The sequence below is a fragment of the Neovison vison genome, chromosome 2 (assembly GCF_020171115.1).
Source record: "Neovison vison isolate M4711 chromosome 2, ASM_NN_V1, whole genome shotgun sequence".
Classification (NCBI taxonomy): domain Eukaryota; kingdom Metazoa; phylum Chordata; class Mammalia; order Carnivora; family Mustelidae; genus Neogale; species Neogale vison.
In genome coordinates, this window is record NC_058092.1 from 83,750,957 (window position 1) to 83,775,125 (window position 24,169).

At 32.3% G+C, this 24,169-nt stretch overlaps 1 protein-coding gene across 1 annotated transcript in view; it reads right to left on the reverse strand.

The window, feature by feature from the left end:
- DPYD (dihydropyrimidine dehydrogenase) overlaps positions 1 to 24,169 on the reverse strand; it is an 841,951-nt gene that overhangs the window by 721,016 nt on the left and 96,766 nt on the right. Inside the window, exon 3 of the mRNA XM_044238740.1 lies at positions 15,885 to 15,967. Within this exon, the coding sequence (XP_044094675.1) occupies positions 15,885 to 15,967 (83 nt within the window). The remainder of the gene's footprint in view (positions 1 to 15,884; positions 15,968 to 24,169) is intronic.

A 24,169-nucleotide genomic window follows, 5' to 3' on the forward strand; every position in this document is an offset into this window, starting at 1 on the left:
TAGATTTTATTTTTTGCATGTATCATTTTTCTAGCCCTATTTCCAGAAAGATTATCCCCTCTCTGTTGTATTGTCTTTGCTCCTGTATCAAAGATCAGTTGACTACATTTGCGTGGGTCTATATGTGAAAAATCTATTCTGTTCCATTGAGTTGTCTATTCTTTAGCCAATATACCATCTTGATTATTGTAGCTTTATAGAATGTCTTAAAGTAGAGTAGTGCCAGTCCTCTGATTTTATACTTCTCCTTCAATATGGTATTTCCTATTCTGAGTCTTTTACCTTCCACATTAATTGTAGAATCAGTTTGCCCATAACCAAAAATATCTTGTTAGGATTTTTTAATTTTTTTCTAGATTTCATTTATTTATTTAACAGAAAGAGAAAGAGAGAGAGAGAGACAGCACAAGCAGGTGGAATGGCAGGCAGAGGGAGAGGGAGAAGCAAGCTCCCTGCCAAGCAGGGACCCCATTGTGGGGTTAGATCCCAAGACCCTAGGATCATGACCTGAGCTGAAGGCAGATGCTTAACTGACTGAGCCACCCAGGTGCCCCTCTTGCTGGGATTTTGATTCAGATTATGTTGAATATGAAGACACAGTTGGAAGGAACTGACATCTGAACAACAGAGTCTTCCTATCTAGGAACATGGGATACCTATCTATCTATCTACCTTCCTGCATTCCTTCCGTCCTCCTTCCCTTCCTTTCCCTCCCTCCCTCCATCCCTTCCTTCTTCCTTTCTACTTCATTCATTAGAGTTTCATGGTTTTCTTCCTATGGACCTTATACATATTTTACTAGATTTAGGTCTACATATTTTATTTTGTTGGTTGCTAATGTAAATGCTATTTTTTTTCTTTCAAAGTCCAACTATTCATTACTGATATTAGAAAAACTGACTTTTGTATATTAACCTTTTCTCTTACAACCTTAATATAATTCCTTGTGAATTCCAATGGTTTTTTTTTCATCATTTTTTCAGATTTTCTAAATAAACAATCATGTCATCTGTAAACAAATATAGTTCTATTTCTCCCTTCCCAATTAGTAAACCTTTTATTTCCTTTCATTATCTTATTGCATTAGCTAGGATTCTAGCAAGGTATTAAAATAGAATGTTAATAGTGTACTGTCTCATCTTACTCCTTATCCTATTAGGTAAAACATTTTTTTATATTTGGGTTTTTAAATCTTTTTATTATTTAAAATAATGACATAGATCCATAATTTTAATTACAGTAAAAATGGTAAGGACAGTTAGTCTTATAATCAGCTGTAAAACTACTGTCAAAAGTGACTGTAAACTTTTCTCTAAATTCTGTTTTAATTGCATCTGTAAAATTTTGATGTATTATTTTCACTATCACTCAGCTCCAAATATATATATTTTTAATATCCCTGTGATTTCGTCTCTGTTTCATGGTTGTTTTGAAATGTATTGTATAATTTCTAAGTATTTAGGCTACTGTGGCTAAATGTAAGTAAGTGAGACATTGAGTCTTAAAATATAAGGTCAAGGAGATGGAGAAGATCCAGATTACATAGGATGTTGTTGGAATTTTTCTTCTTACTCCAAGTGAGGTAGGAAGTCACTGAGGCGTTCTGAATGAAGAAGAAACATGATCTGATAAATACATAAGATGTTTCTTACTGCTGTGTGCAGAACAGCCTTCATGGAGACCAAATGGAAGTGTAGTCCTCAAACTTGGCTGCATTCTGAAATTACCTGGGATGCTTTAAAAATACTAGCTCTAAGCACCCCCCCCCCAACACACACACAATTTCACTTAATTAGGAGTTTGGCTTAGGTACTAGGGTTGGTATAAATACTTAAGGTATACTGCTTTCTTAAGGTATATTACCATACCTACTTATACTATACTTTAAAAAGTCCCTTCTTCCCCAAGATGATTCCAGTGTGCATTCAAGGTTCCATGTATCATCACATTTAAACTGCATTTGTGGTTATATATAATCAGACAAAATGATAAAATAATATAAATTATAATAAATATAAATAATAAGAGGTATTTAATAATTTAAATATATCTAGAAAGATCATAGTTTGCTTATAGTTATAGGTTACAAATAGAATTTATTAGAATTGATATAGATATCTTTCTGAAATAACTGTCTCATCTATAGAAAAATCATGTGATGAATATATTTGTTATGGCCCTTAAAACCATGCAGATGTTTGGTAGAAGAAGTGAAAGAACATCAATTCTCTAAGATTTCAGATGAGTAGAATAATCTTGAATAAATATGAATTGCAGTATAAAACTTCTACTAACACCAAGTAATAGTTGATCTTCATTTTGATGGAATGATCCAACTCAAAGAATGATTCTCAGATTTTAATTAATGGTAGTGGCTGGTTCAAACTGGCATCTAATGCTTTTTAAACTATTTGTGGTTTGTCTCTTTTATTCAAGCCATGTGACAAACCATAAAACAGACTCTTAACTATAAAGAATAAACTGAGGATTGTTGGAGGATGGTTGGGTTGGTTGATAGGATAAATTGATGATGGGTATTAAGAGGCACACTTATGAAGAGCACTGGATATTTTACATAAGTGATGAATCACTAAATTCTACACCTGCAACTAATACTACACTATATTTAACTAACTGGAATTTAAATAAAAACTGAAAAAGAAAAAGTGAATTGTTAATATATTTTACTCATATTTAGTCATTTAATTGTAATTATGTGTCAAAACCAGAAAGTCTTTTCTTTTCATTGAAAGAAAATCTTATACTTGTTTTGGTCTCTTAAAAAGAAAAAATCTGAACTCCAAAACAGCTTTTTCATCCAAACTGTTTAAATTTCAACACAATTCTTACCCCTGGGTGAGAAATGTCTCAAGCAATATTCTCTCACAGAATATGAAATTATAAGTAACTTCTAAGAGGATGAAGGAAAAATGAAATATGGGGGGGAAATATGACAATGACAAATATAACACCAGTAAGTAATTTAACCTTATTGTAAATCATTTTTCTTTCCCATCTTAAAAAAATAATAATAAAAATAAAAATGAAAAAAGTTTTTCTAAAGTCTCCTGAAAGATAGAGGAAGATACTGGCAAGATAATTGGTCTGTAAACAGCAATGATATCCATTAAAAGTATTACTTCTGTAGTCCAGTGACAAACACCTATTTGTACTAAAACTTGATGAAAGCTGATATTATGGAAGATTTCAAAATAAAATGGCTATTATTTCTTCTATTTGCATTCCAAAATATTGGTCCTTAAAATGGGAGAGAACAATAGAGCTGTAAGTTAGTGGGAGAGAACTATAGGGCTAAAAGTTAGAAAATGTACTAAATTAAATTAATTTTCTTCGGATGCTCTTTGGAAAACATTAAGATGACTGAAATTTAAACATCAAGAGCACTTCTTAAAAAGAGCTCAGAGTATCCCATATGACATCTCATTTAATACAAAAAAAATTCTTTGTGGACTAGAAGAAAAATCACTATTTATAATTTACAGATTTATTAAATATAGATTGGTTAAATTTTTGAAATGAAGGCAGTTCCTTATCTAGTTCCATGGGTATAAAACATTATAAAGGAGTTAAAATAATGACTTATGGAACACATCACAATATTTCCAATAAATATAAGATATTATATATGTAACTTTAGTAGACAGCCTTGATTCTCCACATATTTGTGAATGATTAACAAACTAAGATATCACAATGTTGCATTTTTATAGGTACCACACTGTGGCAAATTAGTGCCAAATTGAAGAGTAACATTATACTCTTTCATAATGTAGACAGTTCTTGAGTGGTTAGTCCACATTTTAACTCTAAACCATAAACATAGCAAATTAATGCTAATTGATTCAGTGGCATTGAAATTAAGACCTCATATTGGTTGTGTATTGGTGATTTTACAATGGCAATGGGTGATTTATCTGTGAATTATGCTTATATACTTGAATGAGTAATCTAGGTAGAGCAACTTACTCAATTTCAAGGAATGACTCAGAAATTGGGAAATAATGACACTCATTAATGTTCTGTAGTCATCTTTGTTAATAAAATTGGAAGAGCTTTGTACTATTTCTCAGTATTAATCTATCAGAGACAATCAGATTCATAATATATTTACTGAATTATTTTTTGAAATTTATTTTATTAAGATTTTATTTATTTATTTGAGAGAGACACAGAGAGAGAGCATGAGCAGAGAGAAGGAGAAGCAGACTCCCTGGTGGGCAGGGCTCCATCCCAAGACCCCGAGATCATGAACCAAGCCAAAGGCAGACTCTTAACTGACTGAGCCACCCTGGCACCCCTGATATTTATTTTAATTGATTTATGTCAAATCTGCTCTTAACCAGAGGTCAATAAGTGATGACCCACGGGATAAATCCACCTGGCTGCCTGTTTCTGTAACATTTTATTAGAACACAGCCATACCAATGCAACCAGCAATGCACCAGTGTACCACACCAATGCAGTGAATATTAGTTCACATATTGTCTATGTGGCTGGTTTTACACTACATCAGCGTAGCTGAATAACTACAACAGAGACTGTATGAACCAGAAAGAGGGAAGAATTTACTATATGGACTTTTATATAGAAGTTTGTTTCTTCCTTCTAAAAAAAATATTTTGTTTATTTGAGAGAAGGAGAGAAGAGCAGGGGGTAGGGGCAGAGAAAGAGAGAGAGAGAATTCTCAAGTAGATTCCCCGCTGAGCACAGAGCCTGCCTTGGGGGGCTCCATCCCAGGTCCCTGAGATCATGATGTAAGCTGAAACCAAGAGTCAGGCTTAGCCACCCAGGCACCCCAGAAGTTTGTTTATTTCTGTTTTAGACTATCAAATTGCCATGCTTTGTATTTGTCAACTGAAGCAAGAAATTTAGAAAAAAATGTATCTAACTTACTAGCTATCTTCACCAATTATTAGCATTGGACACATTTTTCCTTCCCCAAAGACAAATAAACACAAACACCCCCAATGGATGTGATTCAGTGTATGTCATAATAACCTATACAGATACAAGACAAGAAAAGGTATTAATTTTCTGTTAAAAGCAATGTGCTAATATATGAGAAATGAGAAATAGCATAACTAAACTACAATGTCTATCTTCCAGAAGAGAAGACTATACAGAAAAAGAAACAGAATCAGTTATTATTTTATAGTACATGTGGAATAAACCCAAGCTAATTAGAATGGGCAATAACAAAATATGCCAATGTGTTATGAACAATAATGTATTATCTATAAACCTATTCTATTATTCTTCTTAAGTTGTGGAAAATGCCAAGCATAATTACAAAATATGTATTCAAAACATGTAAACCACTAATTTTCCACTTGTAAAAGCCTGATTCAAAAAGCAATTTACTTTATGGTTTACTTAAGCTTTGCAACTACATTAAAATATGATAGTATATACACAACAGCTTGTTAACAAGATTATCATAACATTAAAATCATAATGTGGCACTTCAATTATGGATACTTAAAATTAAAGCTAATCCTCACAGTACCAATTTTTATCTCCTAAATAATTTTAGCTATTAGCTGCTCATTCAAAGTCTGTATCTAAAATGATAAGCATTCTAGAGTAAGACTTAGCTCTGCACTTTTCTTTGGTAGCAAAACAAAAGCTGTATCCCTTCCTTTCTAGTCCTTAATACACAATCTTAAACTACTAAGGGGAAAATGAAATTTTCTTGTTAGCATGGCTAAATTCTATTTATGTATACTGCTGCTAATTTGTTGTTGTTTTTTTTTTTCAATTTATTTATTTTCAGAAAAACAGTATTCATTATTTTTTCACCACACCCAGTGCTCCATGCAAGCCGTGCCCTCTCTAATACCCACCACCTGGTACCCCAACCTCCCACCCCCCTGCCACTTCAAACCCCTCAGATTGTTTTTCAGAGTCCATAGTAAAGATAAACATCCAATTTACCAATGACTTATATTTTCTTTTCTGGTCTATCATTTAAAGCTACTGAGTTGTCATAAAATGGTAGTTATCATTTTAATTTGATTTTCTTCTATAAATACTCCTTTTTAATGGTGTCTAATACATAGCAGGTACCAGGTTAAATGAGTGAATGAATATTTAGATTAATAAACATGATAATGCATTTTATAAGCATATAATTAAATGAACGTATGCCTGATTTCATTTGCGCTATTGTTTTAAAAAAATTATCATTGATAGGTACATTATCAATATTTCTCATATTCAAGTTCTAATTAAAATTCAAAGTAGAGAAAAAGATTTGTAAATCAACATAGTTCCAAATTCATATATATCAATCACCACCAAATCCATAAATAATTCAGAGGTATTAATGCTAAGCATATATTTAATTTTACTAATAAACATGACTGCGAATTAATACAGGACTTTTCTCCTATTTCCCATGAATAGTGAAAAAATTAAAATATCTTTGGTCCATCAAAAATTAAATGACAAATCTTGCTTTCTTTCGCCTCTAAAGTGAGTGAAAGGAACATTCATAATTTATGCTATAAATAGATGATACCAAATGTATGTTTGTTTGTACCCATATGTATTTGTGTGTCAAATGAGTCTATGTATATATATACACATAGACTCATATTACACAAACTGCATAAACTTAGTTACACAGAATATATAACCAAATTGAATTAATTTCATATTTTTTAAGTAATTAATCATTTCCCTAATGCCTAACCAACATTTTCTAAGCTGTATTCCAGTACTATATTTATTAGAGTAGTCATATCATCATTATCTAGAAAAAGTGATAGCATACTTTTGTGTTTAGATTTCACAAAATCTTAAGATATTCACAGCTTGGCTGTCACTTGCATATGTTAGATGACCAAATGTAGGAACTTACTTTGGGCATTGTGGAATATGTCCCTCTTTGTGTAAGAGATGATAAAGACAAGATAGTCTCCTCTGCATAGAAGAACAAGAAGATACTCTTATAATTTGCTGACCTAGTTGAGGAGGGTTACCTTCAAGAGAGATACTTGCTGAACCCATTAGTGAAAAAGGACTTGGAGAAATGTAATTATGAAGGATCAAGAAATCTGATTGAAACAGAAAACTAAACATTGCTTCTGAATCTAATCTCACAGGTCAAACTTTTCATATAGTTAAAAAACGAACACAAATATGCAAATATACATGGCATTTATGATTATAGTGTTTATTTTTAAAAACTTTGAAAGCCAAAAATATGTATCAGATGTTGTCATCTATAATCATTGATAACATTATGTAATGCATCCAGAATTTTGAAAAAATTGTATTTACTGTCCATACTACTTAAAAACCTGATGATGTTGCTATAAGTATTTTGTTAATACTTTCTCACCTTATAGTTTACCTCAATGACATTTCAATTTTTTTCATGCCCTACATTCATTTTTAAAATTATCCAACTCACTATTCATAAATATTTAGGTTGTCTTCTCCTCCCCTTTTCCTTCTTTGCTGTCATAAAAGAATTTCATTGAACCCTCTTGTACATAAGTCTTTGTAATCCTAAGAGATATGTCTAAAAAGCACAGGAATCTCCAAATTCAAAATACTGCAAGATTTCCTTGACTTGGAAGGAAGATTTAAACAGAGAGATAGAAAGTACACATTTACATATACAAACATACCCATTTACACATATATAATATAGGCATACATACAAATTTATCTATAAAAATAAGATTAAGTAGGATAATGTTAATATTCTTATCTTCAAATCTTATTCAGATAGACAAAACTACTCATAGAAACAGTTTTTACACAGTTCATGTAGAGGTACTACTTAAAGAAGTATCAGTGTAGTTTAACCATTATGTTTAGTAAGGGATGCAATCTTAATATAACTAAAACATTAATGTAACAATAGACAGCTAGGTACCAGGAGTAACACAACCCTTAGTTCAGTTGGTAAACAGTCCCATTACCACTGGATATTAACAGAGAAGTGAAATTAAAGATGTACTTTTTAGACTAACACGTATAGAAGAGAAAAACTGGAAAATACTTCTTTTTAAATGTCACTGGATCTCTCCTTAAGACCTGAGCCTTGAATGAAAAGTTTATTTGTATGTCTCCCACCTCCCAAAGTCTAATGAGTCTGAAGGAAAAAAGCACATTAAAGCAATGTTAACCTTTTGACTTAAATAATATTTAGAATGTGGTTGTATCTCTTAAAACTATTTTCCAAGCTTATATAGTTATACTTTAACTCTGTATAAACGGCTGTGTTTATGGCCCATCTACAATTACTATTACACACACCAGAAAAAAAGCCAGAAACATAAACTGTGCAACTCAACATCACCATCTAGTGACAGAATTCCTAACACGTGACGAAGACAAGCAAAAAGGAAGAATAAATTTCATGTATATCCTGGAAGTTCATCTCTAATAATAAAAATCTAAATATAAATGGTGTCACTGAATAGGTTTGGCTCTGCAATTAAAATACTGACCCCTTATTAGCAATGCTCATATTCCAAAAATATAATTTATATTCTTGCCATAGAGGTATAACCATAAATCTGACCAATCTCTATTTTTATGTATTAAGTCTTTATCTAAAAACTTCATACCATATTTTTACTTTTCTTCTTAATGAACTATATGTACCATTCCTTTTTCAGAATTTGACCCTCCCTCTTCTCAAGTTATTCAACTGAATTACCTTCCAATTTCACATATGTACTAAACATGTCCCACTATTGCCTCTGGAACTGGAAGGGGGACAGAGAGACACAATATTAAAAAGGTTCCACGTTTCACCCTCGATGTTTAGAATTTATTACAGGGTCTAAGAAAGGGGCAAAATATGATAATACAGAAATCAGATCACTTTGGCAATGATAAGAAGGTTGAACTGGCAGCAATATGGAAAAAAAATATAATGAAAAGAAGTTGTGAATTTTACCTCTAAATTCCCTAGTATCATACAAAAGACAGAGATTTAAACCAGAGATGCAGTTTTTCCTGTCTTTAAAATGTTTTTTCTTATGTCATCATTTTTAGAAATCCTATACAATATTTCTACACAGCTATGGAACTATAGTAAACTCTGCATAAGTTAGACAAGAAATATTCCCTCTGGTATTCTACATTCGAAGGCTACACTGAAGTTTTCCAGGCAATTCCATTATGTATGACATATGTAAATTCTTAGAAATAATCAGTATAACACCATTAAATGCAAATAATGTATACAAAGATAATACTTTATACCTTCATTTTATTAATGTTTCATAAATTACAAAGCATCCTCTCCTACATTATTGTTGTTTTTCATATCAATCCTATTAAGTTTTTAATCCTATTTTATAAAAAAGTAAGACTAAAAAAGATTAATTTACCTAAAATCACAGTTGGAGTCTAAAATTTGATTTTTACCACTTATCCTAGTATTCATATTTTATTCTTTCCATTTCTCCATTTCTTACTTCATTATTTTTCAAATCATTCATAATATGCTTCCATTATAGAAAATTTAGAACAGAAAATTATAAGCCTGAAAAAAGTATCTGTTCGCCCATCACCTAAATATAATAGCTATTTTACTACATTTTAATCTCATCTTCTTCCTCTGCATTCTTTATATTCAGTGGAGATAATGTTCTACATGCAATTTTGTTTCCTGGCATTTTTCAGTGAACATTTTAACATGAGGATTCCTGTGTTACTAAAAACACTGTGGTAAAGATCATTTTTAATATCTAGATAGAATTAAATATGCCACAATTTACCACTGTGTATATATAACATATGTTAAATATATTTTATAAATATATTAACATGTTAAATATAAAACATGTTAAATCTATATTATAAATATATTTAACTTTATATATCTATATGTAAATATAAAATCATATGCATGTGTATAAAAATATAAGTCATATGTATTACATATATAATACTCATCTCTCCTTGTCTCCTTAATAGTATATTACTAGGTTCTGTTCAATTTGTTTGCTGTTATGGTCTAATAATTTGAGAAACAGATTCAGATTGTCCATAATTTCTAAGCCTTCTGTATAATCTATTTCAGGAAGTTAAATTAATGTGGAAAGGGTATGTTTGTTTTAAGGCTTTCGTACTTATTGGTGCAATCCTTTCCTTAAATGCAGCAATCATTTCCACTCTTCTTGAGCTCTGAGAATGAGAAATGGCTGTCTTGCTATTCCAGTGCTAGGACTCAAAAATCTCTCCCCTGAACTGCAGTAATGTCAGTAATCAAGAAATTAGTACATTTTTTACATAACTTATATTTTGTTGGCTGTTACAGTTGAATATTTTCAAAGATTTCTTAATCATACTTTGCCAATTATCCACTGAGCTCCTAATCTTTCTGAATCTTTTAAACACACAGCAATATACTACACTGATGTTGTCTTTTAATTTCATGATTTCTTTCTACATACAGAAGCTTTTTTAATGCAGGCAAAGCTTAGTGATTTCTTCAACTACTTTTTAGCTTATCATCTCTTTCTCCATTCAAACCTCCAAAAAAAAAAAAAAGTCTCTTCCATGTCTAGTAGACTTTGGCTGTTTCATTTATTTTACTTAGCTCTTTAATATACATGAAACATCCTTTGGCACCTGTGAGGTGAACATGTAAAATGATTTCTTTTTTCCAAATAACAAAACAACCACCTCTTATACCACCTACTCAGTGATTCAGCATGTCCTGAATGATTCAGGGTACCTTATAAATATAATAAAATCACAGGATCGTGCATTGCAACCACTAACTGGTTATGGGTAATACATAGAAAACCTCATAAATTTCCATCTTTATCTTAAATCTGACCACATTACTAAGTTATTTTATTAATTTATAGAGTGGTCTTGATGTTAATACTCTTAAAGAATAATAGTCACTTACCTTCTCCATATCAAGTCATTGTTGTTAATTTTGGTTTTACAACCATTACCATGTAATGAATCTATCCTGTACCCTTCATTTTTTTTGAAAGCCAGTGTGTGATGTATATGTGTGATGTGTGTGAACATGGTTTTGTCCTTACCCTAGCCACTCACTCCACTGATGAGAATCCCACTGGTGAGAGATAGACGAACATCAGGTTAGCAACTCAAACATATCCCTGCAGGGTGCTGTCCAAACCACAGCCTCTAACTGCATAAAACTATTTACATTAAGATCAATAAAAGTTAAATAAAATTAAATATTCAGTTCTTTAATTACAATAGCCATAATTCAGGTGCCTAGGAGCCATGGGTGGCCAGGGGCAATCATGCTAAAAAAAACACAGACAGAACATTTCTACTAAAGACCATTCTACTCCAGTTCACAGAAAGTTCTACTGTGCAGCACTGCTCTGGATATCTCCAGGAGCCACAGAACACTGGCCAGAAATGACGCCCACCCTTTTTTTCTTAGGCACACCATTTTACAGTTCCAACTTACTCTGCTGGAGAAAGTTATTTATAATTTTTAAATCTCAAAATATGTTTCTTTGTGACACACATTTTCCTAAGCCCAATAATTTCTAAGGCATCTGGTTAGACTCTCCTCCTGTCTGATTTGATGTCCTATTCTTGGAAATCATATCCTTTCCTATGGCTACAAGAATCAAGATATTTAACAAGTCCCAAATGTGCACATCAACCACCAGTATTTTTCTTGAGTTGTAGAATTATATTTTTCCTCTGCTTATCGCAAATTTACATGAGTTTGCCATAGCCATCCCAAATTCATCTGAAAACCAAGATACTCTTCTTTAATCCTCTTTTCTCTATAGATATTAATGTATATCCAAATTTTCAAAATAAAAACATTTGACTTGCCCTTAGTGATTCTCCTTATCTTTATCTTTATCAAGAATTCAACAAATAATTATTGAGCACTATTATACGCTAATACTATGATGAGCCTAAAAACAAACAAGGGCAAAATAGCAATCTTCCTACTCTCATGGAATTTACTTTCAAGTTGGGCACACAAATAAGCTATAATTTATTCAAAAAGGGTAAGGATACTTTAAAAGGTTTTAAATAGAGTAGCACAGATTAAGTCAGAGTTATGATTTACTGAAGCTAAGCCAAAGTCTCATCAGATCTACATTCTAAATATTTCTATATTTCTCAAAAATATGTCCCTGCTCTGTTGATCTCTACACCATTCCACCTTTATCTTAGTGAGGTCACTGATTTCTCTAGCTCTCTTATCCCCTCCACTGTGCCCTCTATTCTGCTGCAAACACAAACTTTTAAATTATTTTTCTTCCCATTCTAGGGTTAGCTAAAACCTGATCAGGTATCTGGCTATTTTTAGCCAGTACATTCCAGAGTAGGTTGTAGCATCTTGTGTTTTAAGATTCTGGCTCCAGGTCCTCGTATCTGGAATCAGAGGGAAGCATGGGAGGGGCCTAAAATGATTCATGAGCTGGGATACTGAGAAAAGAACACTTTCAAGAATTCATGGCAAAGACTGGCTATGAAGAGAGATTGGATAAGATGACAGAGAACCAAGCAAGAACAGAATCCTCTTTCCTGTTCTATGTTCATAAAAAATGGTAGAACTTTAATAAACAGGAAGGGATATCTAACTTGGTGACAGTGCCCAAACACAGCACTCAAAAAATATCAATCTTCAGATTCTGTCCTCTTCTGTTCTAGCTTCTCCAGGCTAGACACACTCAAGACAAGAACATCACTGCAGGTGTCCAGAGCCACCCACGGGCTGCTGCAGAGGCTAAGCTTCCAAGAGAAGAGAATGTTCCCAGAGCTAAGCTAGGCCATGTCATGGACCAAGACCAAAGATATCATGAAATACGGAGAACCAAAGAAAGGATTCAAGACTGGAACTTTGAGTCTTTACATCAAGTATTTGATTTTTATACCTGTCTCCTCCACTCAACTATTAGCTACTTGAGGGCAGGAATTGTCTCTTGCTCATTTCTATATTCTTGTCACCTGGTATACTACAAAAACCCAATAAACATTTATTAAATAAATGAAAGACTGTTACCTATCCCTGCACTGTAACTTCTCCATTAGAATTCTACAAAATTCTAATTTTATATTTAGTTCTGTCACCCCCTTCCATAAAAACTTGACTTCTTGACATAATTTATATTCTTTATCCTTTATCACAGCAAGCTAGATTCTAGGTAACTGGCCTCCAGAATATAGTAACGAACACGTTTCCAGCCAGCCTTCTAAGGACAGCCCCAATGCTGAGGATTTCAGCAAATTATTCACAGCAGTCTCCCACTGTCCCTTCTTGCACACTGAGCTTCTGAATTGCTCCTATCACCTTTGCCAACTTCACACTGCTTCATTTCCACCCAAGGATTCTTGACCTATAAGGAGACAAGTTACCGATTCAAACATTCTGCCTATGTGAGTTTTGTAGGGAAACGTATGTCTAAAAGAGCTTGAAAAATTTTGCTTTACATCAGCTACTAACTGTTCCCGATGTACACCTTGCACCTGCAGGCCTCTATGACTGCTCAACTCTATCCCCTCTACCTGTAATACTGGCTGTCTTGGAAGGCCTACATCAAATTTCTCACCCTCTCCATAGTTTTCTGTGATCCAAACACCCTTCATATAAGGCAAAAATTGATCACAGATGAGAGAACAAGTAATTTTTGCCCTTTTATGCATTCTCCTCTTATTCTTAGTCACAGAGCATCACGACTTTTTACCCTATGCTTCTATAATCTTACATATAAAAGAATGAGCTCCTGCTACATTTCCTAAAGGCAAAAAACAGAAGCAAAAACAAAAGTGGCAGGCCCACAGTATACTAAATTGTTGAATACTTTGGTTACTGAATTATTCGTGTTTAGTGAATCTAAACACTATGGATATGTGTGTATGTGTCAAAAACGCAGCTTATGTAAACAAAGTACATTGTACAACCATATAATTAAAAGCTAATTTAAATTATCTAGAATACTGCTTCATCTGATAGCATGAGAGACTGAAAGCTTACTCCAACAAGGTAATACTTGTTTTTCTTATTAGTTCATCTCCACTTTTTAAAAAGCAGATTATCCTGGCATTTTCTAAAATATAAGTATTACCAAATTTGGCAGAATAATCTCTTTGTACACAGTACTCCCATAACTCAGTTTGGTTTTCCTTGCTAACCAATTTTCTATACTAATTACATGTCCCTTCCTTGTTCATTATATTTCCCTCAGTCACATCCATTTCATTCACATTGCTTCTCTGTAATTCCTTCTATATTTTAGGGATTCACTTCTTTTATTCAGAGCTTCAGAGCTGGCATTCTCTTTGTCTTCCTGTGTGCCTATATGTTTACTTCAAACTGCATACATATAAAAAGATGCAGAGAGTAAATGTAGTTTCCTAGATAAATATTGTGGTGGACACTTAATATATTCAAAATCATTGTAACAAACATGTACAAAAACGATGTCTTCAACTTATAACTGTGGTAGTTTTGGATACAGGATAAAGACTGTTGAAAAACAGGAATTCATTCATAATTTCTACACTGGCTTTTTTTTACAATCTATTTTATACCTTATTTTTAATTTATTACTATTTTTCAAAAACTTCTGTGAATGTCTGATTGCATTTTATAGGTGCAAATTCTCTATTGTATACTCAGTTCTATTTTTCCCTCTTTTTTTTTATTAGTAAAGACATTAACAATAAAATAGGCTCACTTGCTCCAGCTGGTAATTCTCAGTACTAGTAATATATTATTCCTCTTTTTGTGACATCATAATCATCTATACAGAAGTACCATGTATCTTTGTGTAGAAGCTACTGTTTCCATTAAATTTAATTACCTCCCCCTGTGGTTTTAAATAGAAGTGGCTTCAAAATGAGGGCAGCTTCTATTAAATTTAATTACTTTCCCCTGCTGCTTGCACGGTAAAAGGAAGGTTACTAAATGAGAGCAGCTTCTAAACTAAAGTATATGGTAACTGTGTCCTAGCAATAACAAAATTGTACCCAAGCTACCCTTCTAGGAAGCCTCATAGGTTTATACTTTCTCTTATTTTTAAATTATTTTTAACTTTAAGATCCTAAAAAAAAAAATTATAGGAAGAGATATATTTTAAAAATCAATTATAGTTTCTCAGACTAAATAGAAGTAAATACACTATTTCTATACAAATATAACAGAAACTATCCCACTGAAATGTTTAGCTCAGAACTTTTAAGATTAATCTCATTTGTTGTTTTCTAGCTCTGAGGATGATGAGTTTTATTCCTCACACATATTTCATATCGAGTAAAAGATGGATTTAAAGATAGCTTCCTAAAAGTTCTTTAAAAGGTATCAAGTTTGGGAAGATTTCAGAGAAATATTTAGAATAGTAATGTTAAAAAGTGGAAAAAAAAACAAGCTTACTATATTTGAAAAAAGTTAATCCATATGCTTTATAAAAGTGTGAAAATATAAATCGGTTTAAAAACACTATGATATAATCCTATAAAATCTAATAGAATATGAAATTTTAAGTACCTCTTTTTAAATTAAATATTAATTAGGAGAAAATACTACTCAGTTTAACCACCATTGTACTGTTTATTTTTTTATATTCAGGCAGAATTTAGATGAACAATATTTCCATTCAATCACACAGTTTAGTATAAATATAAAACAAGACACCCCTTAAGCATTTTAAGTAACAAATTAAACATTTACATTTTTTACTGTGCACTGAGGCTTAACATTTATGCAGCTTCAAAACCAAAGTACAGCCTCAAGGGAAGTCTCTCCACTGACAAATTAATACCTTAGAGAACAGAGCTGAATGGTGGCAATGAACTCATTTGTTCCCCCAATAATGAAGAATGACTTTTTCTTTACCACATCTGTGACTGTTGCTATGGTGACCCAGACTTACCTCATTGCTTCTCGGAGAGCTCCTCGCTCACCAAGAGTCGTGTGCTTGATGTCATCAAAATTATTCTCCAGCTTCTCGCATTTCTGCAACATATTAAAAAAACACATTAATCCTCCAACATCCTGAGATAAAATTATATCTATGCAATTATGTAAAAATATACTTGATTATATTGATTATGGACTCATGAAAAATATGCACACCACTTTAATTGGGTGGGATTCATTAAAATTGACAGTGTGAATTCAACAGTAACAAAATAAAAATGTCTTATGATACAGCTATCACAGAAGTCTTTTTGTCAATTTTTCAAAATGGGGTAAATAGAATAAATTCATTTTATATAAAATCAGAACAACCCCTAAAGCTTTGAGGTTTAAAAATTAGTTCTCTAAAATGATCTCAAGCATATCAAAACCAGTTTGAATTCAAAAGAGAAAGTCAATAAAAGTAAGTTTGAAATCATGACAAACTATATAGTATAAATAACTAGTTCTAAAAAAATTAGCAGTTACTGACATGGAAAGATACAGCCCAGGTATAATTATAAAAGTTCCAACATTTGCAACCAAAATTTTAGAGTGTGATCTTTAAATAACAATTTTATGTATGATATTTATAAATACATGTATACAGATATGTTTAAAAATAAATATATATTTTATACATAGGTATGTTTAAAAATAAATAAGTTCAATTCTTTAAAATTATGTGACATTATATCAGGTTTTCAGCATTACTGGACTGATTTTTCTAACAATTTTTATTTTTTATTACAATCTTAACTACATTTTTATATATAAAACTAAATGTTACATGACCCAAATAAGTTCTGAAAACATAACATAGTATAGAATTAAGTTTTAAACTAAAAATGTATCCATGAATCTTTTGGCATATTAGATTTTATATAGAATTTAGGGGCATTTAGGTAATAAAATAATTAGATTCAGCTTTTAGCTAATTTAATAAGCTAAAACGTTAAATATGAATGCATTCCTTCCATTTTAAATTTTAACTAAAAATACTGTTTTTAGAAAATTACAGAATTTAGATTAGTAATTTCCAATTTATAACAATTAACTCATTTAAAATCTACTGAAATATATAGACCACTATTTTTATCTTGCTTTTTTTAAAGCAGTCAAATTAGAGCAAAGATTTTTAACACATTAGCATGTTTTTACAGTGAAAATGGTGAAAATTACCAAAATATCTAAAATAATTTGAATTCTGAATAACAGTCCTATTTTGGATATATAAATTGCAAATGTCTCCTTTTTTTTTTTTGCAAATATCTCCTTCTGCTATATGTCTTATCTTTTCAATTTTTTAATAGTGTCTTTTCACAAAGAAAATTTATTTTTAATGAGGTCAAAGTTATTATTACTTAAATTTGTGGTTAATAATTATTGCCTTTTAAAGAAATACTTGACTTCTTCAAGGTTATGAATACTTTCCTATTTTTTTTATAAAATTTTATTATTTTAGATTTCACATTTAGATGTTCAGTTCTCTGGGACTGATATCTGTATATGATGTGAAATAGGGAATCACACCATATAGGTAATTAAATCAATACTAATTATTTAAAGTACCATCATTTCCCCACTGTAATTAATCTTTTCCATAAAGTAAGTCGCAGTATATATATGTTCTATTTCTGGATTCCATTATGAGCCAGTACTCAATTTTCTATACTTAGGCCAGTTTAACACTATTTTAAATACTTATACCTATAATAAATAAATAATTCCTACAAATAAATATAAAAAAGACAAATAGTTCAATAAAAAATAGGGCAAAAGACTTATATAAACACTATATACAAAAGAATGTCCAAAATTACTAATCAAAAACAAACAAACATGTTCAACATCAATGGAATTATCACTACACACTGTGAAAATGACTAAAATATAGATCATACAAATTGCTTTTTTAGTATAGAAAGCAAGTGAAGCACTGCCACTGGAACTGTAAAATGTTACAATCACTTTGTAAGGCTCTTTGAAGTACTTTAGAAGCTGAACTCATGCCTAGGAATATACCCAGAATAGATTTATAAAATGTTCACCTAAATTCATGTACAAAAATGTTACTAGTAACATTATTCAAGACAGCCAAAACCTGAAACAAGTCAAATGTACATCAAGGTGGAATATATAAATAGATCATTATATAGTAATACAATGGTAAACTATATAGCAATGAGCACACTACAACTACATGGAGTGCATGGATACATTTCACATACATAATATTGAGCAAAATATGTGACACACAAAAGAGAAAGAACACATAACAAAATTATTCCACTTATATAAAGTTCAAAACAGATAAAGTTACAAAGATAAACCAAAAAATGAAAAAAAAACCTCCACTTATATGAGAATAAAAAAGAATAAATGTTTCTGAATAAATTAAACAAAGAAGCATATGACTTGTGCACTGAAAAGCACAACATATCAAGAAAAAAATTAAAGAAGACAAAAATAAATGGAAAGACATCCCATGTTCATGGATTATAAGGTTTAAGATTGTTAAAATGGTGCTATGTCCTAAAGTTATCTAAAGATTCAGTGCAATTCCTGTCAAAATCCCAGCTGACATTTTGTTGCAGATTTTGACAAGCTGATCTTAAGATTCATACAAAAACACAAGGGACCAGAATAGTCAAAAAATTCTTAAAAACAGAAGTGCAAAGTTGAAAGACTCATAAAGGAATTCCTGACTTCAAAACTGATACTAAAACTAAAGTAATCCAGACATTGTGGTATTGGTATAAGAATGGAAATGAAAGGCACCATACATCCATGTATACATATTTTTGTCGTCATTTATAACAGACAAAAAATAGGAAAAAAAATCCAAACCTCAGAAAGTTGATAACATGATAAATGCAGTATAATGATGTAACAGAATATTATTGTGCAATATAAAGTTCTGCCATATACTACAACATAGATGAGACTTAAAAATATGCCAAGTGAAAAAGCCAGATATAAAAGGCCACACTGTATAATTCCATTTCTTTTATTTTTCCTTTTTAAAAGATTTTATCTATTTATTTGACAGAGATCACAAGTAGGCAGAGAGGTAGGCAGAGAGAGAGAGGAGGAAGCAGGCTCTCTGCTCAGCAGAGAGCCTGATGCGGGGCTCGATCCCAAGATCCAGAGATCATGACCTGAGGAGAAGGCAGAGGCTTAACCCACTGAGACACCCAGGTGCCCCTGTATAATTCCATTTCTATAAAACATCCAGTACAGGCACATACACAGAGATAGTAAGGAGATCAGTGGTTGCCAAAGACTGAAGAAAGTGGGGGAATGAGTGCTAATGATAATGAGGTTTCTTTTGGGGGAGATAAAAGTGTTCTGGAATTAGTGGTGATAGATGCACAACTCTGTGCATGTAAAATATGTGAATATGAGCATATGAAAATATGTGAATAAAAATATGTGAATATACATAAAAGTGAACTCTATGGTATGTAAATACATCTCCGTGAAGTTATTGTAAAAACAGGCAAAGCTAATCAAAATAGTGACTACAGGAGACACAAGAGGGTCTTCTACAGCACTGTTTAATTCATTTTATGAAAATTCATGGAACTGAGTACTAACATTCGATTTTTCCATGTGTAATTATAATACAATAAAAATTTTTTAGGAGAGAGTTTGAATTCTGGTTAGGAAATCATAATGCTATCACATATCACTACAATTTGAATGTAAAAGTGCATATAAGGAAGTTCAAAGTATCCAACACAGTAAATATTAACTATCAACTAATAATCATAGAATAACATTTTATTGTTTATTAAAATTCTGTATGAAACAACCAATTCCTATAACAAAGTCTAACTCACCCTTATTTGAAATGAAATAAGTAATTCAGATTACCAGAGGATGTTGAATAAACAAGGGCACTTCTCTAAAATTACAATTACCAATGTTTTTCAAAGTTGAGTTGTGGCTTTATATTTCTTTTGATTTCAAAATAATTCAGAAACAAATAAAATTTTTAAAGCTTTTGGAAATATCTGTACATATTATGTTGACTATGCTGCTTTCTTAATACACTACAATAAAATAAATGTTAACAATAAAAGAAGTTTAATGTAAAACAGGATCGTTTCAGTATTTCTTAACATTTCTATTAAATAGGCAATTTATTAAGATTTTTCCTCCACTAATTGTGTACCAGTGAGTTCATGAAAGTTTTCATTTATTTCAAATTGTCTAGGAAATTTCTAATCATCAGTTTTCTTTACTTTTACAATGTACACAAAGTAATAAAAAAAAAGTCATGTAATAAATTCAGTAACATCCATTTGCTACATGCAACCTACAACATAGCTTACTATTAACAACTACTATTCAAATAATGCCTTTTGGAGTAAATGAATACCTAAAAAGACCCAAGCACAACTAATAGTTATCTGGTATTTGGAATGCACTATTTTTAACCTTCATATAATTAAACTTAATATGTGAATAGTATCTATCCATAATTCTAAACACATCTCACAATGCAATTTTTAAAGTTACATAATATTCCAGTGCCTCTATGTGGTGTTATTTATTCAGCCAACTTCTTTTTTATTTGGTTTGCTAATGATATTTTTTTCTTCTTTTTAAGATTTTATTTATTTGACAGAGGGAGAGATCACGAGTAGTCAGAGAGGCAGGCGGGGGGTGGGGGGGAAGCAGGCTCCCCGCCAAGCAGAGAGCCCTATGTGGGGCTCGATCCCAGGACCCTGAGACCATGACCTGAGCTGAAGGCAGAGGCTTTAACCCACTGAGCCACACAGGCACCCCTGCTCATGATATTTTAAACACAGGACAGGAATATATGGTTGAAAATTAATTAAAAGGTTAGAAATATTTCAAAAAGAAAAACAAATGTTCATTGACTGAGATTATTCCCATGTAATTCAAATTGTTTTCACTTAAAATGCACTCCAAGTATTTGACTATTGTATTCTATGGTAAAGTCGATACTCAAATTCAAGATTTCTGATTCTAATTTCCTTCACTCCTCCAGTTCAACCATTAATAGAAAACAATGCATATTTTCTCTTTCATCATATAATCTTACTTACTTTCCTCTGCAACTAGGTTTGCCAACTCTAACAATTTAGGTGAATTACTGCTAATAGACATGTTTAAATCTTAAAGCAGAAGGTTTCATAACCCTTCTTTTTTTCAAAATTTACTACTTGATTTTAGATATGAAAAACAGCACCTACATTTATTTGATGCCTCTCACAGATGGTTTCTAAATCAGACGTGAGAATAGATATTTCTATTTAATTGCTATGGGCATATTGGTAATAAATCGCTAATTTTAAATATATAGACACAAGCGCACGCGCATACACACACACACACACACACACACACATTTTTGCTAAATGGAGTCATTTCATAGAAATAAATCTGTCCCCTGACAGGATATATTTGTTTTGTATGGCTCAAAATATTCTACACTTTGCATTTACCAATAGGGATTAACAAAATCAAACACTGTATCTGAATCTCTTTATTTAAAAACAAGTGTATTGAATTAGGGTACTGTCTTTAAGACCCACAATGTTATAGGAAATGTGAGATTTAATTGTTAAAACTGATGGAAGGGCCTGCTAATTGCACTACTGTAATTAAGAGAGAATTTTAAGATCTCAGTTTAGCCATTTAATGTTACTCCCTAGACTAGAGCAATAATGCTCATGGCAAAAGAAAGTCACAGATAACAAATATTTAAGGCAGCCCACTACAACAGTGTAACAGCAGCTTAGAATCAAAAGCAAACACAGATGAAGTCCACGAAAGCCTCTTGTCATCCCAATATCCATGTCAGAAGTCCCCTGGGAAAAGCTGTGTAATAAATACAATAAACAAAAATAAAAAATAAGCTTTTATTATTTCTTACAATTTATAGATCCTTCCAAAAAATGAATGTTAATCTAATCAATGTTGGAAAAGTTCATATTACAGTAAAATCCAAGTATAGATAACCTTTTAAAAAACATGATTCTTAAGGAAATTTTTATTTTTTTCAGATTCATATTTTCAAAAATACATGTTTTTGGAATCTCACACAGATATAGATGCTATTAAATGCATTTGCCTCCTTTTCTATGCAGTGAATTGAGAACATAAAGAAGAAATAAATTGCTTGTTTTGTCTTTTGACCCTGAAATCCTTCATGACTTCCCTCCTCTTCATAATTTTAAACTTTATCTTAGCCTCCATAGTTGCAGTAGGATAAGCTAATGAAAGACATTAAAAAATGAAAAATTATTGGATTTTGAGTTCTTTAAGGCTCATCCTGAGCATAAACCATAGAAGTGAAAGACTATTTGACTATCTAGTTTTTCTGGGCACAGGGATAGGAAATGAGAACATTCTCCTGAGGCAGAAGAAAGAGGAAAGTTGAACAGGGAGCCCTGAAGTGGACCCAGCAAACTCACTGTGGCTCCAGAAATTAAGGATAAGTTCTCAGAACAAAGAGTATTCTTGAGCATCTATAAGTATTTCTTCATTTCAATGACAGAAACGCTTAACTTCAGCAGTGATTTTTTTTTAAAGATTTTATTTATTTATTTGACAGAGAGAGATCACAAGTAGGCAGAGAGGCAGGCAGAGAGAGAGAGAGGAGGAAGCAGGCTCCCTGCAGAGCAGAGAGCCCGATGCGGGACTCGATCCCAGGACCCCGAGAACATGACCTGAGCCGAAGGCAGCGGCTCAACCCACTGAGCCACCCAGGCGCCCCCAGCAGTGATTTTTTTTTTTTAAAGATTTTGTTTATTTATTTGACAGGAGAGAGATCACAAGTGGGCAAAGAGGCAGGCAGAGAGAGATGAGGAAGCAGGCTCCCCACTGAGCAGAGAGCCCGATAAGGGGCTTGATCCCAGGACCCTGGGATCATGACCTGAGCCAAAGGCAGAGGCTTTAACTCACTGAGCCACCCAGGTGCCCCTAGAGCAGAGATTTTATCTGGACGTGTTTAAAATTACATGTTTTGCTATGAGGTAGAGTGGGAACCCAAAATGAGTATCATGTTGACTAAAAGAAAAGGAAAGAAGGCTCCATGTTTCACACTCCCTGAGCCTGCACAAAGCTTATTGTACCCAACAGAATGAAAAAGGAGGAAAGAAGGAAGGAAGGAAGGAAGGAAGGCAGGCAGGCCGGCCAGCCAACCCTGTAAGCATTTAATGGTATGTTAGCTTCCCCCAAAATACTTCAATGTCCTGAAATGGAAATCAAATCCAATTTTTTTTTCTTCAGGAACAATGTTTGAGAGAAGAGATATATGAGTTTAACTCTAATTCAAACAAATGCTATTCTTTTACCATAATGAGAGAAACATCTCAAGCAGCTAACACCTTTATCTCTTCATCCTACCCATAAATAAAACTAAACATCAAATCCATTGGGTGAGAGGAAAACAGACTTAGTGTTCTATTCACTAATAACATTTCCCTAACGTTAGGGACAACTATAAGTTAAGTGGAGCCAATGTCCAGTCAAAATCTATTCTTGGCCTAGTTCACATGTGTATGAATCTGAGAAAAATTATAAATTTATTTTTATGCAACAAATACTTAATATGTTATTCATTCTAGGGGATTCTATATTGTACTATAGGACTATCCCAGAAGACAATTTTAGGCATAAGAAAGACATAGGGGACTTAATTTCCAGGATACAAAAACTTCCCAACTATTCTAAAAAAAAATAACCTTGGCCATGGTGATGACTTGCCTTTCCTACTTTTCAAGTGCTTAATAATTTTCTTTGCTCAAGGTAATTGCAACCATCACAGCAGACACATTGTGCTTTATAGGAAAGAAAGATGGGAAAGGCAGAGAGTAAGTAAAAGGGAAAAGGGAACACACAAAATGAATAAACAAACTACTCCTCAGATTAGCAAGCACAAGAACAAGAAAAATAAGTGATTAGTAATAAAAGACTGGAACAAGAAGCAGACTACTAGCCTACGGCTATGGAACAAGCAAGTGGGAACACAGTAAAAAGGGAAGGACATGAGAAATACTAGATTTAGTGCTGACCAGGCATGCTGTTTGCTACAGCAGGCAAAGGTTATCCCTACTTAATTAGAAGGAAACTGGAAATTCATATCAACAACTATGCTAAACTTCTTAGTTTTTTGGCATATAAAGTTGAATTATGGTAACTAGCAAACACTGAGGGCTTTCTCTGTGTTAGACACTTTTCTAGGAACTTTGCCCATATACTCTTCACAACAACATAGTG